At 40.5% G+C, this 20,403-nt stretch overlaps 1 protein-coding gene across 1 annotated transcript in view; it reads left to right on the top strand.

Moving 5' to 3' along the window:
- The window catches only part of cnot1 (CCR4-NOT transcription complex, subunit 1), a 33,753-nt gene that overhangs the window by 5,432 nt on the left and 7,918 nt on the right, over positions 1-20,403 (top strand). Inside the window, exons 3-34 of the mRNA XM_047381795.1 lie at positions 333-440; positions 762-860; positions 1,197-1,265; positions 1,409-1,463; positions 1,583-1,786; positions 1,878-2,046; positions 3,082-3,208; positions 7,703-7,813; positions 8,783-8,953; positions 9,058-9,185; positions 9,379-9,619; positions 9,743-9,862; positions 9,985-10,107; positions 10,220-10,371; positions 11,208-11,358; positions 11,538-11,751; positions 11,975-12,085; positions 13,304-13,428; positions 14,027-14,313; positions 14,389-14,467; positions 14,600-14,839; positions 14,916-15,056; positions 15,151-15,330; positions 15,469-15,585; positions 15,671-15,781; positions 16,082-16,159; positions 17,094-17,271; positions 17,480-17,634; positions 17,822-18,118; positions 18,212-18,352; positions 19,715-19,819; positions 19,943-20,062. Of these exons, the coding sequence (XP_047237751.1) occupies positions 333-440; positions 762-860; positions 1,197-1,265; positions 1,409-1,463; positions 1,583-1,786; positions 1,878-2,046; positions 3,082-3,208; positions 7,703-7,813; positions 8,783-8,953; positions 9,058-9,185; positions 9,379-9,619; positions 9,743-9,862; positions 9,985-10,107; positions 10,220-10,371; positions 11,208-11,358; positions 11,538-11,751; positions 11,975-12,085; positions 13,304-13,428; positions 14,027-14,313; positions 14,389-14,467; positions 14,600-14,839; positions 14,916-15,056; positions 15,151-15,330; positions 15,469-15,585; positions 15,671-15,781; positions 16,082-16,159; positions 17,094-17,271; positions 17,480-17,634; positions 17,822-18,118; positions 18,212-18,352; positions 19,715-19,819; positions 19,943-20,062 (4,707 nt within the window). The remainder of the gene's footprint in view (positions 1-332; positions 441-761; positions 861-1,196; positions 1,266-1,408; positions 1,464-1,582; positions 1,787-1,877; positions 2,047-3,081; positions 3,209-7,702; positions 7,814-8,782; positions 8,954-9,057; positions 9,186-9,378; positions 9,620-9,742; positions 9,863-9,984; positions 10,108-10,219; positions 10,372-11,207; positions 11,359-11,537; positions 11,752-11,974; positions 12,086-13,303; positions 13,429-14,026; positions 14,314-14,388; positions 14,468-14,599; positions 14,840-14,915; positions 15,057-15,150; positions 15,331-15,468; positions 15,586-15,670; positions 15,782-16,081; positions 16,160-17,093; positions 17,272-17,479; positions 17,635-17,821; positions 18,119-18,211; positions 18,353-19,714; positions 19,820-19,942; positions 20,063-20,403) is intronic.

Raw genomic sequence — 20,403 nt, forward strand, 5'->3', positions numbered from 1 at the left:
AATTTTGGGTTTTCATGAGCTGTATGCCAAAATCATCCGTATTAAGACAATAAAAGACCTAAAATATTTCAGTTAGTGTGCAATGAATCTAAAATATATGAATGTTAAATTTTCATCATTACATTATGGAAAATAATGAACTTTATCACAATATGCTAATATTTTGAGAAGGACCTGTATATCTGTGGAAGGAACTAAATACAATACCTCAAAGCCTCACGTTGAACAGCTGTTTTGAGAAGGAGATATGGATTGCTTATTGAAGAGCTAGTAGAAGGCTTTATCTCCATGGATTGTGTAAAACACCTTTTCCCCATTATGTGTGATTCCAGATTGTAAATCGTCACGGTCCTGAGGCAGACAGGCATTTACTACGCTGTCTCTTCTCCCATGTGGATTTTAGTGGCGATGGTAAAAGCAGTGGCAAGGACTTTCACCAGGTAATCGTTAATAAGAAAAATATTTTGGATTTCTCTTTATCACCAGATTGGGTGGTTGTTATAGCATGTCTTTATGTCTTGGCTTTATGAGCTATTTTAAAACTTTTAACTTAAACCAGTCCTTTGTTCTGTATAAAAGAAGTCTTACCAAACAGAAATGGAAAATGACCCTTTAAGTCTGTTCACTGAAAGCAGTTTCCTCCTTTTAACGTCTGAATAGTCTGACATATCTTACTGCTAATTGTTAAATTTTTTATTTTAAGATGTTCTTGTTTCATCTGTTGATACATATCTTTTTTTTTTTTTTTTACTCCCTTGCAGACACAATTTCTGATTCAGGAGTGTGTATCGCTGATATCAAAGCCAAACTTTATCTCTACTCTCTGTTACGCCATCGACAATCCCCTGCACTACCAGAAGGTAAGGACCAAGGGTTATAAAATGCTAACACATTCTGTTAGCTCACACTGGTCATTTCCTTAACTACTTTGACGGCTCTGGATCGGCAACCAGTGGTTCTATCATCGGTTTTGTTTTGGAGCTCAGCTTGTTATCCTTCGCTCTTGCTTTGCATATATGGTTCTGTCTTTTTCTCAGATTTTAGGGTTGAAGTGAAATTTGGTCCATTAAATAATTATGTAACAGAACTGCAGTATTGTAGGCTAATTACTGCATGTCTAATATTTGCATCAATCAGAAAATGTAAACAATTGAAGCTCATTTGATCTAAGAGTTTCTCCTTAATTTATCTTTTAGAGTTTGAAGCCATCTGCCCACCTGTTTACTCAACTGAGTAAAGTACTTAAACTCAGCAAGGTTCAAGAGGTAAGATGGTGTTTTCACTGGACTTCTAGAGATATGTGTTAACTCAAAACGACTGCAACTAAAAACCATTGTGTCCTGTTTAACACAGAAGTTATTAGACATGGCTGAACCATCTTTAAATGATTTATTTTTCCATTTTCCAGGTAATTTTTGGCCTTGCTTTGCTTAACTCCAGCAACACAGATCTTCGGGGATTCGGTAAGCACTGTAGTAGAGCCTCACATATGTTTGAACATAAAGTATTTTCAGCATCGTGCTAATTTCTTATTTTTAGTTTAACCCTGACAATTTTTTTTCTGTTTTTGTGTTTGTTTCAGCTGCACAGTTCATCAAGCAGAAACTTCCCGATATTCTGCGGTCATACGTTGACGCAGATCTCGGAGGAAACCAAGAAGGTGGCTTCCAAGACATTCCCATAGAGGTGTTGCACCTGCTGCTCTCCCATCTACTGTTTGGACAGAAGGGAGCCTGTGGGGTTGGGCAGGAGCAGATTGACGCCTTCCTCAAGACACTTTGCCGAGGTATAAAAAACGTACTATCAATCTGTCTGGTCATGAGTCACTAACGTCTCAAACTGAACTTCTATGACCATATTTGTGTCCTGTTTCTCAGATTTCCCCCAGGAGCGCTGTCCTGTGGTGCTCGCACCACTGCTGTACCCTGAAAAACGGGACATTCCCATGGACAGGATCTTAGCAGACTCCGGGGACTTAGCTAAGACCATCATGGAGAGTTCTCTTGCAGACTTCATTCAGGAAGTTGGTTATGGCTTTTGTGCCAGGTAAGTTCATTGAACTGTAGTAAAAGCAGACAAATTCCACACTTTTTTTTTCTCTGACAATTTCATCCTGTAAATGACTTAACATGTTTCAAACTTAATAAGCAAAATCAGTCTACAGCATCTTCCAATTCATTTAATCCAGTGGTAACTAAAGCAAAAAGGAGATGCTGTATAGATACAGGGGTTGGACAATGAAAGTGAAACACCTGTCATTTTAGTGTGGGAGGTTTCATGGTTAAATTGGACCAGCCTGATAGCCAGTCTTCATTGATTGCACATTGCACCAGTAAGATCAGAGTGTGAGCCATTGAGAACAAACTTTGGACACAACTAAATTAAACTATATATAAATTCTGCTTAATTTTCAGTTATTCTGTTTTTGCCAGCCATCCTGTCATTTATATATTTTTATCATAAAATACTTTGCATGATTTAAATTGTAAGGATCTCAGCTTTCCAACTTTATATTGAATCTGCTTATGCGTTAAACACAGCAAGTGTGTATGAAGAAATACTGGACGTAAAATACAGTATGGTCTTGCAAAATGTTTTAAAAATGCTATATTTCTGGGGGGAAAAAATTCTATTTGATTTCTGATATAAAGTTGCATCACTGCAACAATTGGTTGCAAATTAACCCCCAATTTGTTGAACCAGGCTCACACTGAGCCTGGTTCTGCTGTAGGTTTCTTCCTGTTAAAAGGGAATTTTTCCTCTCCACTGTCGCTACATGCTCATCCAGGAGGAGTGAATGCCGCAAGTCAATGACTTGATACTCGGTGCTGGGTTTCCTTAAAAAACTTTTTAACCAATTTAAATAAACTGAATTTCACTACAGTGTTTGATAATTAGGATTAATTGGAATGTATGAACCTGCCTTGAAATCTGTATTATTCGATCGAATCGACTTTGTAAAGTGCCTTGAGACAACGTTTTGTGAATTGGAGCTTCATAAATAAAACTGAATTGAAATGAATTGGAGGAAGTCTGGTCTGTTCTCTTTTATTGACATGGTTGGTGTCCTTCTGTCTCCAGTCTTGATGAATGCAGGAACATAATCCTCCAGTATGGTTTGAGAGAGGTGACGGCCAGCCAGGTAGCCAGGGTTCTGGGAATGATGGCTCGTACACACTCCGGCCTATCTGATGGTATCCCACTTCAGGTAAGTAACCTTTTAGATTAAGCATAAGCTATGAGGATACCAAGGGGGCACCTTAGATTAGGGGTAGAAATCTGTTTGATATATCACTATATATGTTGTGGAAATTTATTCTTGAGTACTCAGGATATTGATTGTATGCATCGCATGTGACACAAAGCCTTATACATTGAATCTGTTCGTTATATTGCCCAGCCATACGTTGGATACTTGGAAAACAGATTAAACATTGCAAACAAGACTTGGTCTAGGAGCTAAGATAGGCAGGTCCAAACCCACCCAATAAAGGTCATAAGGTTATCCACTGTTTCTTTAAATTTTGCTTCCAAGAAGACTGATATTCTGTTACATTTTCAAAGCTGTCTTTTTACCAGCAGCACTTGTATGGAGCTAAATTGGGGCCATAAAGTTTGTTCAAATGAAAAAAATTTCAACCTGAAAAATTATTTTTAACCTCCCCCAAAAACATGTAAAACTGGAAAATAAGTTCAAAACTACTTTTCAGATTCAAGTTTTTTTTTTTTTTACTTGCAGATTTTTTTTTCGGCTTCAAACTTTTGGCCCCGTTTTGGCGTGGGGGGCGGGGCCTCAGATCACGGGGGTGAGGAATCATGACTGACAGCTCAACACAGCGGCTGAACAACATATTCCCAGCTGTTGCATTCAGGGACCGTGGGAACTGGAATTATCTGTAATACATCATTGATATTCTATATATATATGATTGGTTTTGAAAGATAACATGCTTCACCGATAGAAGCAGCTTACGTGAAAACACGACGCGCATCTCGGAGGAGAAAATATTATCTTGACTGATTTGCACAGCATTTTAAGTCCGTGTTGCAGATTTCCCATGCTCTCAACATCAAGCAAAAGAACTAAGCGGCGGGAATGAAACCAGATGCAAAACGAGCCGGTATTTTCCAAATATCCTTGCATAATTAAGCCTGGACTTGTTTTCACAAGGATTGGACTCGGGTTTTGGTTTCTGGTGCATTTTTGATTAAAACGTGTTTGGTCTTCATTTAGTGAAGTGACTCACAGCCAGGGGCAAACTGGCATACGGGGCAACCGTGGAAATCCCCGGTGGACCGCTGGCTTAGGCATTTCTTATTTTGTGAATGTTTAGTTTTTAATAACCGCCTTTCACAGACGCAGGGCGCTGGGCTGGTGATTCAGCTCGTGGGCCGGTGGTTCACTCTTCAGCCCATGAACCACCGACCCACCGCCCTGCACAGACGCAGGGCGAGCGCGACATCAAGTACGGAAGATGCGACAGTTTGTGGGGCGCTGATATGTTTCTGGACCATTGTGCCCTAAACTATGCCATATCAACCTGTTAAAGATAACCTTTATTTATATGACTCATAGCAGTTTTTCCCATTTATACCATAATGATATAAAGCATAAGTTCTAATGTTTCCTTTTTGTTAGAATAGGACAAGAATGTTATGATTTGGGGTTGTTTGGTTTATGTTTCGGGTTTTTTCTTTATATGTTCTTCACAGCTCAAGTTTTGAATCATGCTTCTGTTTATTATTTTCCTGTTTATGTTTTTGTTTCATGTTTTTCTAGTTATAGTTCTATCAGTTTGTTTCCTTGGATTTGCGTTCTGTTTTGCTCCTGTCACGTTGTGTTCCCTGTTAATCAACTTTATTCGGTTCACCTGCACCTAGTTAATCTGTCTTGCTTCACCTGGTTCACACTCCATATATACACACCTGTTCTGTTTACACATCGCGGAAACATTTCTCAAATCATGTCTTGTTTTGTGGATCATGCCAAGCCTGTCCTACCTGTCAGTTTATTGTTTTCTTCCTGCCTCTTCTGAGAGTGAGTTTTTGTTTTTTATTAAATTGTTTTTCACTTACCATCACGCTGCCTGCTCGTCTGCATTCTGGGCTTCTATCTCGCTAGCCCTAACAAAGAAAGCTCATCGACACACATTACAAGGATAAATGGCCCAAGGTTTGTCGTGAATGACCTGTGGCTGGGGCACTGGGTTTGATGGTGGAGCAGGCTGTAACTGGTTTGATTAGAAACCTACAGCACACTTCGATTAAGGATGGACACCCTCTACTACACAACCTACCAGATAGGCACCACAATGGTGACACATAGTCTACTGATAAACACTGAGGGAGGGAACATCCATTGCATCGGAGTGCCAGATATAAAAACTATATGTGACCTTCTATCGGGGTTCTACGTCACCCTTTTTCACAGACGAGCCTCGGCGCTGATCTCTGTAATCATTCCTCTGCCTAATTTATATTAAAGGAGCTGAAAGTTAGAAACTGTTTGAGAGTCGTTCCTTTAAGAGTCTTTAGATAGAGTGTGTGATCGCTTCTGGGGACCGAGGATCGGAGAAACTCCGAGAGGTCTGACCGCCAACAGAGTGCAATAGCTCAGACAAACCTCTCTTCTGCTCCAGTCTGGCAGATCATCTCTGCTGTGCGCTGGCAAACAGCTGATCTGTAACACATGAACATGCGCTGCAGGGCGGCCAGCTGAGTTGGCAATGAAGAGCGGAGATCAGAAAAAAAGCCCGGGCTACAAAAACAAACAGTGGCACTCATTAAAAACTGTATATATATATATATATATATATATATACACATACAAAGTGAACTACCGTCCCACCAAGCCAGTGGTCCACCGGGGATTTCCACGGTTGCCCCGTATGCCAGTTTGCCCCTGGCTGTGAGTCACTTCACTAAATGAAGACCAAACACGTTTTAATCAAAAATGCACCAGAAACCAAAACCCGAGTCCAATCCTTGTGAAAACAAGTCCAGGCTTAATTATGCAAGGATATTTGGAAAATACCGGCTCGTTTTGCATCTGGTTTCATTCCCGCCGCTTAGTTCTTTTGCTTGATGTTGAGAGCATGGGAAATCTGCAACACGGACTTAAAATGCTGTGCAAATCAGTCAAGATCATATTTTCTCCTCCGAGATGCACGTCGTGTTTTCACGTAAGCTGCTTCTATTGGTGAAGCATGTTATCTTTCAAAACCAATCATATATATATAGAATATCAATGATGTATTACAGATAATTCCAGTTCCCACGGTCCCTGAATGCAACAGCTGGGAATATGTTGTTCAGCCGCTGTGTTGAGCTGTCAGTCATGATTCCTCACCCCGTGATCTGAGGCCCCGCCCCCCACGCCAAAACGGGGCCAAAAGTTTGAAGCCGAAAAAAAAATCTGCAAGTAAAAAAAAACAAAACTTGAATCTGAAAAGTAGTTTTGAACTTATTTTCCAGTTTTACATGTTTTTTTTTTTAAGTTGCAAAACTTTTTTTTACAGTTTTCAAATTTTTTTCGGGGAGGTTCAAAATAATGTTTCAGGTTCAAATGTTTTGCTTTTGAACAAACTTTTATTTTTTAGGTTCAAATTTTTTTTTTGAACAAACTTTATGGCCCCAATTTAGCTCCATTCCTAAATCTGCCAGTAGGGCATGAAACTCTGGGACCCTGGAAGTAGAGATGGAAACTTTTACCATGCTGTATTTCTTGTGACAATAGAAAACATAAAGGAAGTCACCAAAATCCATTTGGCTGTAAATCTGTTGCATACAGTCAGAGCTACACAAAAATAATACCTCTCCAGAAATAAAATTCAGCCATATATGCTGCTTCACTAGAACCGTGACATTCATTAGTTCACCTGTGCTGCTTAACAGTACGTGATGGTTTAATTTAACTGTGTATTTAAATGTAAAGGCAGCGTTTATTGATGCTCTCATGGAGTTTTGGGGGTGTTTCAAACGCTATTTATCTTTATCACAGGATGAACTTTTTTTATCAGTTTTATTTTCAGTGACAATAAGCAGTACGATAGTTGCCTATCCCTACCTGGTAGCAACATGTAAAAAAAAGTTGGGGGCTTGCACACCAAACACAGCATCCGCTGTAAGTTTGCACACTGTTGTTTGTGTAAAATGTCTACTGGGTGTGCAAAATCCTGTCACAGCGCGCCGCGGTCAAAGCTCAGCCAAACTGAACCCCCAAGCACTCCCACTTTAATGGCCGTATAAACACCTTAATTTCTTTAGTTGGCACATTAGCGCTTTCTCCTCGTCCGATGACGCCATAACAGAAAGTGTGGGAAATGTAGGAATTTCTCATGAGAAATGTAGGAAATTGGTACACACGGCTATGAAACCTCAAATGTCTGTGTACTCCTCACCGTACGCCCGACTATGTGGGAGCCTTAACTTTGTAACTTTGTGCACCGGTGAGCTTGAGCAGAGCCAAATGTTTTTTTTTTTCCATGCAGCATAGAGTACACACAAATTAGTTTTTGAGCGCGGTGCAGCTTTTGTATCAGGTGGGGTTGAAGCACCATTTAAATGGAGCTCAACAGAAGTGACAGTACTGGTTGCTGCTCAAGTTCAGTGAGGATATGTTTCTTCTAGTTTAATTACATGTTCTAATGAACTTCACACATTATTACATAGTCATTATGTGTCTTTTTGATTTTCCCCACAGTCCATCTCTGCTCCAGGAAGTGGACTTTGGAGTGATGGGAAGGATAAGAGCGACGGTTCACAGGCACATACGTGGAATGTTGAGGTCCTCATTGACATCTTCAAAGAACTGGTAAGAAAAGGCTTTGAATAAATAAAAATAAATCTTCATGGTTTTTTTTTTTGCTGAATGGTTGTTAGGAGCATTTATTGTTTTTTAATAGTAATTGACTATAGTAAATAAGAGTGTAATTACTGTTGTCAACACTACAACTCTTAATTAAAGTGACTTGCTATTATTTCCTGGAGCGCTGCCAGTTGTTGTTCAACCATTTTAATACAGATTGTTGTTAAAGGACATCAAATGGTTGAAAGAATAGATTTGTGTTATGTGCAAAGTTAAGCTGTGTTCAAATGTATAAATCTGTTATTATTAAATTATTTATTTATAATATAAACATATTTTTATATGTTATCCCAAGTCCGTAAACTTGCATTTGGGTGTCTAATGTTTTTATTCATTATTAGTGGCTGCTCAGAATCTGCCTTTGCATCATTGAACAGTTCTCCCTATTTAAACAGCACAAGGCTTTAACTTTAGAATATATTCTTATAATTGTGGGCTGTTTTTGTATGGTGGTTCCTTTGTGAGATTAAACATGTTTGTTCAGTGGATAAACTTCAGTTTGTTCCAGTTCTTGGTAGATAGAGCTGCACAATAAATCAAACTATCATTTCAATATAGGTGTTTGCAAAATTGAAATGGCAAAGGACTACTTGGAATGAATTTTTGCTTGATTAATATATTTCAAGGTTGTATGTATGCCCTCAGTTCCCGCACCACATTTGTTTTTAGTTGGTGAACTAAAGCTCACAGAGAGCGGTGTGGATATTGAGTGTTCGTAAAAAAAGAAATGAGCCAAGAAAAGTTGGGTAAATCCTAATTGATATTGTCATTTTCAACAATGCGTTATTATTAATATATTTTTCAGAGATTGTCCCACACTAGTTCTGGATCTTTGCAGAAACTTCTTCTAAGTGCCAAATAGTAAATTGTATAAAACGTTTCTGTTTTTTATGTAAATTTTTTTCATGACTCTAGAATCCTAACCTGAACTTCAAAGAGGTGACGTATGAACTGGACCACCCTGGATTTATAATCCGGGATAGTAAAGGCCTGCAGATCGTGGTGTATGGGATCCAACGAGGGCTAGGGATGGAGGTCTTCCCTGTGGACCTAATTTACCGTCCGTGGAAGCATGCTGAGGGACAGGTAATCGATGTCCATTGGCTAGCTTGTAGAAGACAGTCTAAAGTGTATCTTCAAAATGGTAAGAATTTGGCACAGTATTTAACAATGTGAGCTTTGTTTTCCAGTTGTCGTTTGTTCAGCACTCCCTGATGAACCCAGATGTGTTCTGCTTTGCTGACTACCCCTGTCACACTGTGGTCATTGACCTCCTGAAAGCCCCACCTGAGGATGACAACAGGGAGATTGCTACATGGTATGGAAGCCTAGTTCTTACTGCTTTACACAGGGGATATAATATTAAATGTGGTACACGTTTAGGGTTTTACTCTGACAACATTCACCTCAACATATAAAAGGTTTGAATAACTCTTTAGAAGTTTGCGTCTCTTAAGGTATCGGACACTTGCAGCTGATTTCATTCATAAAGTTTTTGTGACCTCCCGCAGGAAAAGTCTGGACTTGGTGGAGAGTCTTCTCAGACTCTCTGAGGTTGGGCAATACGAGCAGGTGAAGCAGCTCTTCAATTTTCCAATCAAGCACTGCCCGGACATGTTGGTGTTGGCACTACTGCAGATCTCCACCTCCTGGCACACGTTACGCCATGAGCTCATTTCCACTCTCATGCCAATCTTTCTGGGCAACCACCCCAACTCTGCCATTATTCTGCACTATGCGTGGCATGGACAGGTTGGTCATTTTATAATTTTACCTCAGTAAATCAATATCCCATCACTTTTGGATGACTGTTTTGTTCTTCTACCTTGATCTTCTACTCAAAGCAACCTGTTTGTTTGGCCTCCTACTCAACAGGGGCAGTCTCCTTCCATTCGTCAGCTGATTATGCATTCAATGGCTGAGTGGTACATGAGAGGGGAGCAATATGACCAGGCCAAGCTGTCTCGTATCCTGGATGTGGCCCAGGACCTAAAGGTTTATTTATACAGTGCAAAGAGTTTGATCTTTGACTTTCCAAATAAATGTATTGATGTTTATGGCTAGAATGAATCTAAACATCCATGGTGCCAAATGAATAAATAAGCTTATCTTTTCAGTCTCTCTCGATGCTGCTGAATGGTACTCCATTTGCCTTTGTCATTGACCTCGCTGCACTTGCCTCCCGCCGTGAATACCTCAAACTTGATAAATGGCTGACTGACAAAATCCGAGAGCATGGGGTAAGTCTGTGAATTAAATGGAGATCAATTCAATTCCATCACATTTTGCTAAGTATTAGTCACTGAAACCTAAAATGTTTATTCATTTATTTAAATTTTTTACCCATCATAGGAACCGTTTATCCAGGCATGTGTTACATTTCTGAAGAGACGCTGCCCATCCATCATGGGAGGTCTGGCTCCTGACAAAGACCAGCCCAAAAGTGCCCAGCTACCCCCAGAGACTTTAGCCACCATGCTTGCCTGTTTGCAGTCATGTGCTGGGTGAGAAGCTACAATATTAGTTGTGGAAAATTGTTGGTTTTTCATTGGTCAGAGCACGTCATATTATAAATTTGTGCTTTAAGCTGTTTGAGCTCCGGCGATGATCAGCACGATTGGAAACTAGAAAATACGACCCTTTTCCAGTCATTGAATGCCCCATACCTCACTGCTAACAGGTCACGCTAAAAATAAAAATGTTTGGTGTGGAAGCTTTTACTGAGGAGGAACTCTTGAAGTTTGCTGTGTTCAGCATCTGTGAAGGTTTTACAACATATCTGCAGAAACCTGGTTGAACATTGTACAACAAAGTTGATTTATGAGCCTTTTCAGCTTTCGTTCTCCACCCGTTATGAAAGTTTCTGAATTTTAGAACATTCACAGTTTAAGTAAAATTTGACATTCTCTAGGGAAGACACAGAGACCAATATTTGCACTTACCAATGCTAATCGCTAAAATAGGATGCTATATGCATGAGCTGGGCGATAAGAACAAAATGATAATTCCAATATTTTTATCTGTTTTGAAGTTTTGGTAATTATCCTGATACAATTTGTTTTCTTGGGTGTCATCTGATTTAAACTGAACAGTATTAGCAGATCGAAGCTTTCAGCGAGGCATCAGAAAGTCCTCGTCTATTCTTAGGGTGGAGTAAACACCTGAAGAAGTGGACTTCAGTTCACATATCCGTTGAAACTTATTTTTAACTGTACATTCTCTGATTACCACTGTTGCTTTTATATATTAAAAAAAAAAATGTTGTTTGATCTTTTTTGTTGTCCAACCAGTGATGTGTGCACAAGTACATTTAATTTTCCTTTTTCCCGTCCGTCTCCAGGAGCGTGTCCCAGGAATTGTCGGAGACGATCCTCACCATGGTTGCCAATCGTAGCAACGTAATGAATAAAGCTCGGCAGCCTCCACCAGGAGTGATGCCAAAGGGGCGCGCCCCAAGCACCAGCAGCCTGGATGCCATCTCACCTGTACAGGTATCATCATGTGAAAGACAAACGGTACTTTGATAGAAAACATTTTAATCAATGCCAACATTCTCCACTATATGCTGTGTGTAGTTGTAGATCTCATCTGGACATTTTTTGTTGTTGTTGGACAAACACAGATGGAAGTTTTTGCTCTTCTTCAGTCTTTTCCTCATTCTGTTCTCCAGATGGACACTCTGACCGGCATAAGCTCCTTGAGTCTGGGCAGCACCGCCACCTCCCACACTCAGAGCATGCAGTGCTTCGCCACCTCACTGAGCTCAGCTCTCAGTAATCCTCTGTCCCCTTCAAAGGCCTTCCCACCTCTTCCAAACCCTAACCCCAGCACACCTTTTGGGGTTCATAGCAGTATCAGTTCACAGCTTCCTGGCATGGACTCTGGTACTTATCCTTTTTGGTTCTTCTTTCACACAATGTCATGTTTGGTCAGAAAGTCAAGCTGCATTGTCACCGTTAGTTTAGTGTCTTCACTAAGACATTAAATTCATCAGGGAGTAGTTTTTGCACATAGCCAACATGAATCCAAGGTACTTGAGTAAAAACACGGTTAAGGGTAAGTTAGGTTGGTTAAGCTTGGTGTAACTGAAGTTTTGGTTTTGTTCAGGTATCGGCTCCAGCATTGGCTCCAGTCTGGGAATGTCATCAGTAAGCACGGATCCTTTTGGCACCAGGAAGATGAGCACACCTGGCTTGAACCCTCCTACCTTTCAGCAGAGTAAGATGAAGGCCTGTAAGTGGCGATGGTAGTGGTGTGACTGAGAGCCCCGCCCTGCGTTGCTCTGCGCTGTATTTCCTTTTCAAGTAATAATTGCCTTGGTTTTTTTATTTTTATTTTAACTGGAGCACTTTGATTTGGAGCCTTGACGCAGTTTGAAGTCAATTATCAGAAACTTTAACACTGATGCAGTTTTAATTTTGTAACTGATTTTGACATTTTTTTGAAGAGGAAATACAGATCAGTCTTCCATTCCTTGTCTGCTTACGCTGACTGTCTCACTTTAATGTGTTTGGAAAAGATGCACCTATCGGAGATCAAACTCGGCCAGTTTTCACTTGATCGGAAAACATATCCATTAAATCCATCAAATCTAAAAACTCCCATCGTTTCAAGTCTATATGCATTTATTTGATGCTGCTTTTCTTTGTTTAATAAAAACCAAGAAACAATTAGAGAATATTTTTAAAGCATTAATGGGGTCAACTTTGTTATCCCTTCATTTTCTGTTGGATTATTAAGCAATTACCACTGTTGATGAACCTGTAGTACAATTAATGTCTCATGTTATGGTCCTTAAAATAAAAATAAATAACAAAACAGAATCCAAATTAGCATGTCAGAAAATAGATTTTGATCAACCTGGTTGATGTATCTCATGTGGTTAGTGTCGTGTTTTGTTGTGTGAAAAAGGTTTGCTTTAAGTAACAATTTGAATTTTTAATTCTCTTGAACATCAAAGGCTAAAACCCAAACCAAAGACATCCATAGTTTTTGTTTTTTAATCGCATTCATCCTGTTTAGTGTTGTCGAATTAAAATCACTGCTTGGACCCAGATGAGACACAAAAGTTCTGATTTCAGGGTTCATTTCAGTTTTTACAATAAAAGGGAAAGATCACAATTACTACAGGACAATTCATGCAGATTTGACAAGTAGAAGTCATTTTTAAGTGGAGTTTAGCCCTAAAGCGTCAGCTAAGTAGCACTTTACTAAACTGCTAAATCAGAAGGGAATCAGCTTTGGAGCATAAAAATATCAAGACACCAACTCTGTAAATGTGTTGTACTGAAATGTGCAAAAAAAAATATATATACATATAAACTGCTGAGAAAAAGTAGACATTTTTAGCTTTTTATTGTGCTTGTTTTTATCATTCGGTCAGTGCTGCTACTCTAAAGTGTGATTTAAAGAATAACATTTCTGCTCTTCTTCTAGCTGATCTCTCTCAGGTGTGGCCAGAGGCTAACCAGCACTTTAGTAAGGAGATTGACGATGAAGCAAACAGTTACTTCCAGCGTATCTACAACCACCCACCTCACCCGACCATGTCTGTGGACGAAGTAAGCCCCATTTTTATTGATATTGTTCACAGGTTTTATTTCCTAGGAGTGGATATGTTAAAGTTATTGATCAAATTGTAAATTGTCTGCAATCAAAGTCTTTATGTGTAGAAAACGTTTTGTGTGGAAAATATTTTATTTCCAGATTGTTCTATTGTGTAAACATTGTCCCTCTGTCCAATGATTTAACTGTATGTCCATCAGTCTGTCCATTCTTTTGTACATCCACCTATCCATCCCCCAGTCCAGTTATTTCAGTGTCTGTCCATCCATCTGTTTGTTCATGGTTCAACTGCCTGTCCAATTATTAATCTGTACGTTAATCCATTTATTCATCTCTCTGTCTATCCATCTGTTTCTCAGTCTGTCCGTTCAGTTATTTGTCTCTCCATGCATTCATCCTTTTATCCTTCCTCCACCATCCTGTCATCATCCCAGGTTTTTCCAGGTTCCATATGTAAAGCCTGACCACTGTAGAAACATCTGCCATAAATTCAGAGTGACCTTTTTATCATTATTCTGTTTCAAAGGGGGACTACAAACCCTGGTATTGTGGGTCTGTGAAGTCAACCTCAATATTGTTGATGCTTCTGTCCAGGTGTTGGAGATGCTTCAGAGGTTTAAGGACTCGACCATCAAGCGAGAACGAGAGGTGTTCAATTGCATGCTTCGAAACTTATTTGAGGAATACAGATTCTTCCCTCAGTACCCAGACAAAGAACTGCACATAACTGCCTGCCTCTTTGGTGGCATTATTGAGAAGGGTCTCGTCACCTACATGGCGCTGGGTCTGGCCCTGCGATACGTTCTGGAAGCCTTGCGCAAACCATTCGGATCCAAAATGTATTATTTTGGAATTGCTGCACTGGATAGATTCAAAAACAGGTATTTACATAGTTCTAATAATAACATCCATATAGAATGTACTATGTCATGCTGATTTATTATTAATATTTCTAGACTTAAAGACTACCCTCAGTATTGTCAACATCTGGCCTCAATTGCTCACTTCTTGCAGTTTCCTCACCATTTACAAGAGGTAATAATGTTTTACGAACGTTTGTTTGGTCATCTCACATAACACGTTTCTCTTTTCTCTGCCTGGACTGTGTCTCACCTTCATGTAGATTAACCCTCCCGCTCTGCCTCTTTAAACATCCTGTGTGTGCAGTACATCGAATATGGCCAACAGTCACGGGACCCTCCGGTGAAGATGCAGGGATCCATCACTACACCTGGAAGTCTCGCTCTGGCCCAGGTTCAGGCCCAGTCCCAGCCGCCTCCCAGCCTCAAAGCCCCACAGCCAGGCCAACCCAGCACCCTCGTCACCACCACCACCACAACAACCACTGCAGCCAAAACGGGCACCATCTCAAGGCCCACAGCCAGCACCTTCAAGAAGGATATGCCTGTAGGTTTGCTTAAATGTTACATCCTCAGTTGTCATGTACGATAACGTGCTCACAAATGGTTGTTTATACCTGCAGCCTTCCATAAACACTACTAACATCGACACGCTGCTGGTGGCCACCGATCAAACAGAACGGATTGTAGAACCTCCAGAGAATGTCCAAGAGAAGATTGCTTTTATCTTCAATAACCTTTCTCAGTCCAACATGACACAGAAGGTGAAGAGAAATGCAAAGATGTGACTTTCTCAGGTGTTTCTTATTTTTTTACAATGCTCTTCTTTAAGCGACATCTGCGTTACTTTTGAAACAGGTTGAAGAGTTGAAGGAAACCGTAAAGGAAGAGTTTATGCCATGGGTGTCTCAGTACCTCGTGATGAAGCGTGTCAGCATTGAGCCAAACTTTCACAGTTTGTATTCCAACTTTTTGGACACGCTCAAAAACCCCGAGTTTGTCAAGATGGTTCTCAATGAAACTTACAGAAATATCAAGGTACATGTTAACTTCCAAAGGTGGTCAGTTAAACCCTTTAAGAGGTTAAATCTTGTTTATATCATTGTTTCATTATAATTTCCAAACATTACCATAATAATGATTTAAAACCTAACAATGCTCATCTGTTTGTGACAGGTCCTTCTAACCTCTGACAAGGCAGCTGCTAACTTCTCTGACCGCTCCCTGCTGAAGAACCTTGGCCACTGGTTGGGCATGATTACACTGGCCAAAAACAAGCCTATCCTCTACACAGTAAGAGCTGGCATCATGCTGTAAACATGTTGCGGTGTTTGTCTCCTTCAACAGAAACCTAAGCTCAATTTCCTTCTGTTTTCAGGACCTGGAACTCAAATCTCTGTTACTAGAAGCCTATGTGAAAGGCCAGCAGGAGCTCCTTTATGTGGTTCCCTTTGTGGCCAAGGTCTTGGAGTCTAGTCTACGGAGCATGGTGAGAAGGGCCGATGGATATCTCCATGCTGTTAAATCTGAATTTGTTCCACTGCTCTAGTTATTAAATTTGTGTGTTTCTAGTTTAGTTCACACATAAATGCTAATGTCGTTCTCCAGAAACACAAAAAACACCCAAAAAACAACAAATCTAAATTGTGACGTTCTTTAACTTTACGGGTTTTTGTGTTCAAGCTTTTTCCTTTGCTACTTTATGTACAGACATTTGATGAATGATTTATAAATGTGCCTAATAAATAAAATTTGATTTCATTATTAAATATTCATTTCCATGTTGTAGGTCTTCAGGCCTCAGAACCCTTGGACCATGGCCATTATGAATGTTCTCGCTGAGCTCCATCAGGAGCATGACCTCAAGGTAAATAACTTCCGCTTAGCATCTTCCATCCCAGAGGTGTGACTGGAGATGAGGTGTAGCCAAACAAAGCAGCTTTGGTTTACTTACAGATTTTACTGATCTCATCTCAGATTTGGCTTTAATTATTTTACCCATAATATAAAACGTCAATTAGATTAGATTAGACGGTATAAAATGTTTGCATAGTCAGCAACAGTAATTCTAGTTCATCTGACTATTGTTTTATTTTATAACAGGCAAGTAGTAGTAACTGGTTCTGGTCATTTCACCGCTTCATACCTGTCAGTTTGGATCATTTTCTAGTTGACTCCTTAGACGGTACAAAAAGGAGTCATTAACTCTTTGGTACGACCAAGTGTCAGTTTGCACCCTCCACTGGGGTGATTTGTATCTGCTTCAGCAGCTAATGATTTAAAGTAATTTTCTAAATCTAATACTGTTTTGTAATAATTGACTCCTTTAAAGCGAATCTACCAGCAGAAATTCACTTAGAAGTAATCAGATTTAATTTGGGGTCGTAATCTCGTTTCATTAGTCACTGGCTCAAAGCAAATTACAACCAAAATAAATGGAAATAGGATGCGATAGAAAGCCTTCAAAAAATAGTACATAATATTATGCAAGATTTGTCTGATGTACTAATCACTATCATTTAAAAACTGCTGAAATAAAAAAAACACAACACAACGTTTGTGTCACTGGAGGTTAAATTAAGTGTTAAAGTATCAGGTTATTTAAGTACACCCTCAAACCCCAGAGGGGGTACTTTTATTCCCAACATGCCCTGGATCTGCTGTTTTATGTGTGTGCACCTGTGACCTGTGTTCCTTCAGATAAAGTAACTATTTGTTGACTGTCGCTCTCATCCTGCGCTCCGCAGCTAAATTCATGGTGACGTGTCTTTTATGACTATGTATTTGTTTCATTGCTGTAGTTGAACTTGAAGTTTGAGATTGAAGTTCTGTGTAAGAACTTGTCTCTGGACATCAATGAGCTGAAGCCAGGAAACCTGCTGAAGGACAAAGACAAGCTGAAGAACCTGGAGGAGCAACTATCTGCACCAAAGAAAGAAGCAAAGCCACCAGAGGAGATCTTGCCACCTTCTACCACAGGTTGTTGCGCCATATTGAGTTTTTCTTTTCACATTTTTCAGAAGTTATGACAACTGTAAACATAAATCTGCTGTAGTGTTGCACTAAAATATTTCAGCATTAAAATAACACTTTTCTTCATACTTTTAGTACTTATTTATTGGTATTATTGTATTTCTAATCTGCTTGTTCTTGGATTTTAATCATATTAACCTTTTGTGACCAACAGGAGACTTTGTTCCATTTGCAGCTACTCCGACAACCCCAGCTGCTACCACAACCACGTGCACCACCACTGGGCCTCCCACTCCGCAGTTCAGTTACCATGACATCAATGTGTACGCCCTGGCAGGCCTGGCTCCACATATCAATATAAATATCAATGTAAGTAAAAAGTCGTGGAGACATCGTCCAGAAAGAAGGCTGTTGTTGGGCTGAGCATGAATTAAGAAAATGAGACCAGACCCTATGTGCGAAATTCAAATACATGCTGCATAAGAACCACATAGTACACCAGACCACCTCGCAGTTGATGTCACTGGGATCTCTCTCTTTTTCTTCCTCCCTGTAGATCGCTCTGCTGCAGGCTCATCCTCAGCTCAAACAGTGCGTACGTCAGTCTGTGGAGCGAGCGGTCCAGGAGCTTGTGCACCCAGTAGTGGACCGTTCCATCAAAATTGCAATGACGACATGTGAGCAGATCATCAGGAAGGACTTTGCCCTGGATTCAGAGGAGTCTCGCATGCGTGTGGCTGCCCACCACATGATGAGAAACCTGACGGCTGGCATGGCCATGATCACGTGCCGCGAGCCTCTGCTGATGAGCATCGCCACCAACCTAAAGAACAGCTTTGCTGCTGCACTCAGGGTGAGCTGAACACTAGTAGCTGCAAATGATGCTTTTCTATATTGTCATGTTGGAGGCCTTCAGGCTTTCTAAGTTTATTGTTGTTGTTCCTAGGCTCCAACCCCACAGCAAAGAGAAATGATGGAAGAGGCAGCAGCCAGGATTGCTCAGGACAACTGTGAACTGGCTTGTTGCTTCATTCAGAAAACAGCTGTGGAAAAGGCTGGACCTGAAATGGACAAGAGACTAGCCACGGTGAGGTCTTGGGTGGAAAACCCCACATGTCTAATGATAATTTAGAGTTTGCATGCTCCGATGAGGCATAACATTATGACAGGCAAAGTGAATAACATTGATTCTTCTCCATTATGGCACTTGTTGGTAAGTGGAATATGTCAGATGCAAAGGGTTTGTGCTTGTTTGACAAGAGCCAAATTGTCATTACCAAACAGCTGGGTCAGACCTGCAGCTCTTCTGGGGTGTTCCCTGTCTGCAGTGCTAAACTTCTATCAGAAGGGGTTCAAAGCAGAAAAAGTGAAGAACTTTTGAAAGGGTCATTGATTCATGTGGGGAGTAAAGGTTGGCCTGCGTGGTCCGATCCAACAGATGAGCTACTGTAGCTCAAACTGCTGGAGACGTTGATGCTGGTTCTGACAGGAAGGTGTCAGATTACACGGTGCATCACAGTTTGTGGTGTATGAAGCTGCGTAGCTGCTGACTAGTCAAGGTGGAAATGGTGTAGCAGCATAAAACAACATGGCACGAAGCAAAATATGGTTTATGAATGGATTGGGGAAGACAAAAACTGGGGGTGGCAGGAGAAACGCTGCTGTGTTGATGGTGAAGCTCCAGAGTTTACCTGAAGAAGTTAACATTTTTGGCTTCATGAGGGAGCTTCTGTCTCAGCCATGGTAATAATGAGGACAAGGACTTTAAAGAGTAAAACTACAGACCTCGGACCGTGCTGAAGTTAGTTTTAGGTTGGATATTCGTGCTCTGCTGATTCCTCCCGTTTGATCTGATACAGGCAGTCGGATTACTGGCAGTTGCTCTCTGTCTGCTCCCTCCTCCTGCAGACGCTGGTTCCCTTAAGGACCGTCAATACATTTCCGAACCGAACACGCTGTTTCATGAGGGTATTGTTTTCTGTGTTTTGGGGGAAATGTTTCTGCGTCTAAACAGCTGATTTTATGTGTGATCAGCTGGTTTAGGATGTTATTAAACACAGCGCCCCCTACCTGTCTGTAATTCAGAAAGCTGATTTGTCATTTTTCTTTTCTTTCAGCCCCCAAGCATGGTTATAATTTGTAAATAGTTAAAATTATATTTCAGTTCGACCCGCTCCGGCAAATGTGGTCCTTAATATTATTGTAGTCGCTCTTGAGTTTTATTAACTTTTGTCTGTACTACCTTGGCAAAAACCTTCTCATTTCTTCTGGTCCCACGGCCAATCAGTGAACAGCAGTCTGTTTTACTTCACATGTAGTGAAAATGCTCACAAAGCGAGCCGGGTGGAGTTGAGTAGGGCCAAATCGAGCCAGTGGAATAAGGGGTAAAATTAAAAGTTTCTTTCTATTAATAGTACTGATCCGTGTTTTAATGTGATCTTGGCTGAAGGAGTTTGAACTGAGGAAGCATGCACGCCAGGAAGGACGCCGCTACTGTGATCCTGTCGTTCTGACCTACCAGGCTGAGCGGATGCCCGAACAGATCAGACTCAAGGTAACATCACCACACGACCCGGTCATAAAAATATCGGTTAAAGCTGGACTTGCCTTACTTGCTGCTGCTGTGTCATTTTTCTAGAAGACTTGTTGTAGCAACATGTTTTATTCTTCATCCCAGGTGGGAGGAGTTGACCCTAAACAGCTGGCTGTTTATGAGGAGTTTGCGAGGAACATTCCAGGTTTCTTACCGAGCAACGATCTCTCCCAACCCACTGGCTTCCTGGCTCAGCCCATGAAGGTAAATTTATGTTCAGTCCCAAAAACAAAGCTTAAGCATTGAAATAATTTAACAAAAGGGAAGTTTGAGTTGTGGTTGGACAGGGTCAAAAAAAAAAAAAAAAAAAAAGTCAAAAATAATTTGGCGGCTTGAAAAGTCTTAAACTAGATTTTCCATACATTTAGTGGGCCTGTCACAATTAGCAATAAATCGATTAATCTCATGAATTAAATAAATTTCATGATGAATTCAAATGAGCTCAGTAATTTAATGTTTGCATGCTTGTTTGTTCTCCTTGTGTCTCCCTCTCTTTCTACTAAAGAAGACTGGATGACAAAAGGGTTCCCTCTGGTTCATCAGTC

The sequence above is a fragment of the Girardinichthys multiradiatus genome, chromosome 2, assembly GCF_021462225.1.
Source record: "Girardinichthys multiradiatus isolate DD_20200921_A chromosome 2, DD_fGirMul_XY1, whole genome shotgun sequence".
NCBI classification, from domain to species: Eukaryota; Metazoa; Chordata; class Actinopteri; order Cyprinodontiformes; family Goodeidae; genus Girardinichthys; species Girardinichthys multiradiatus.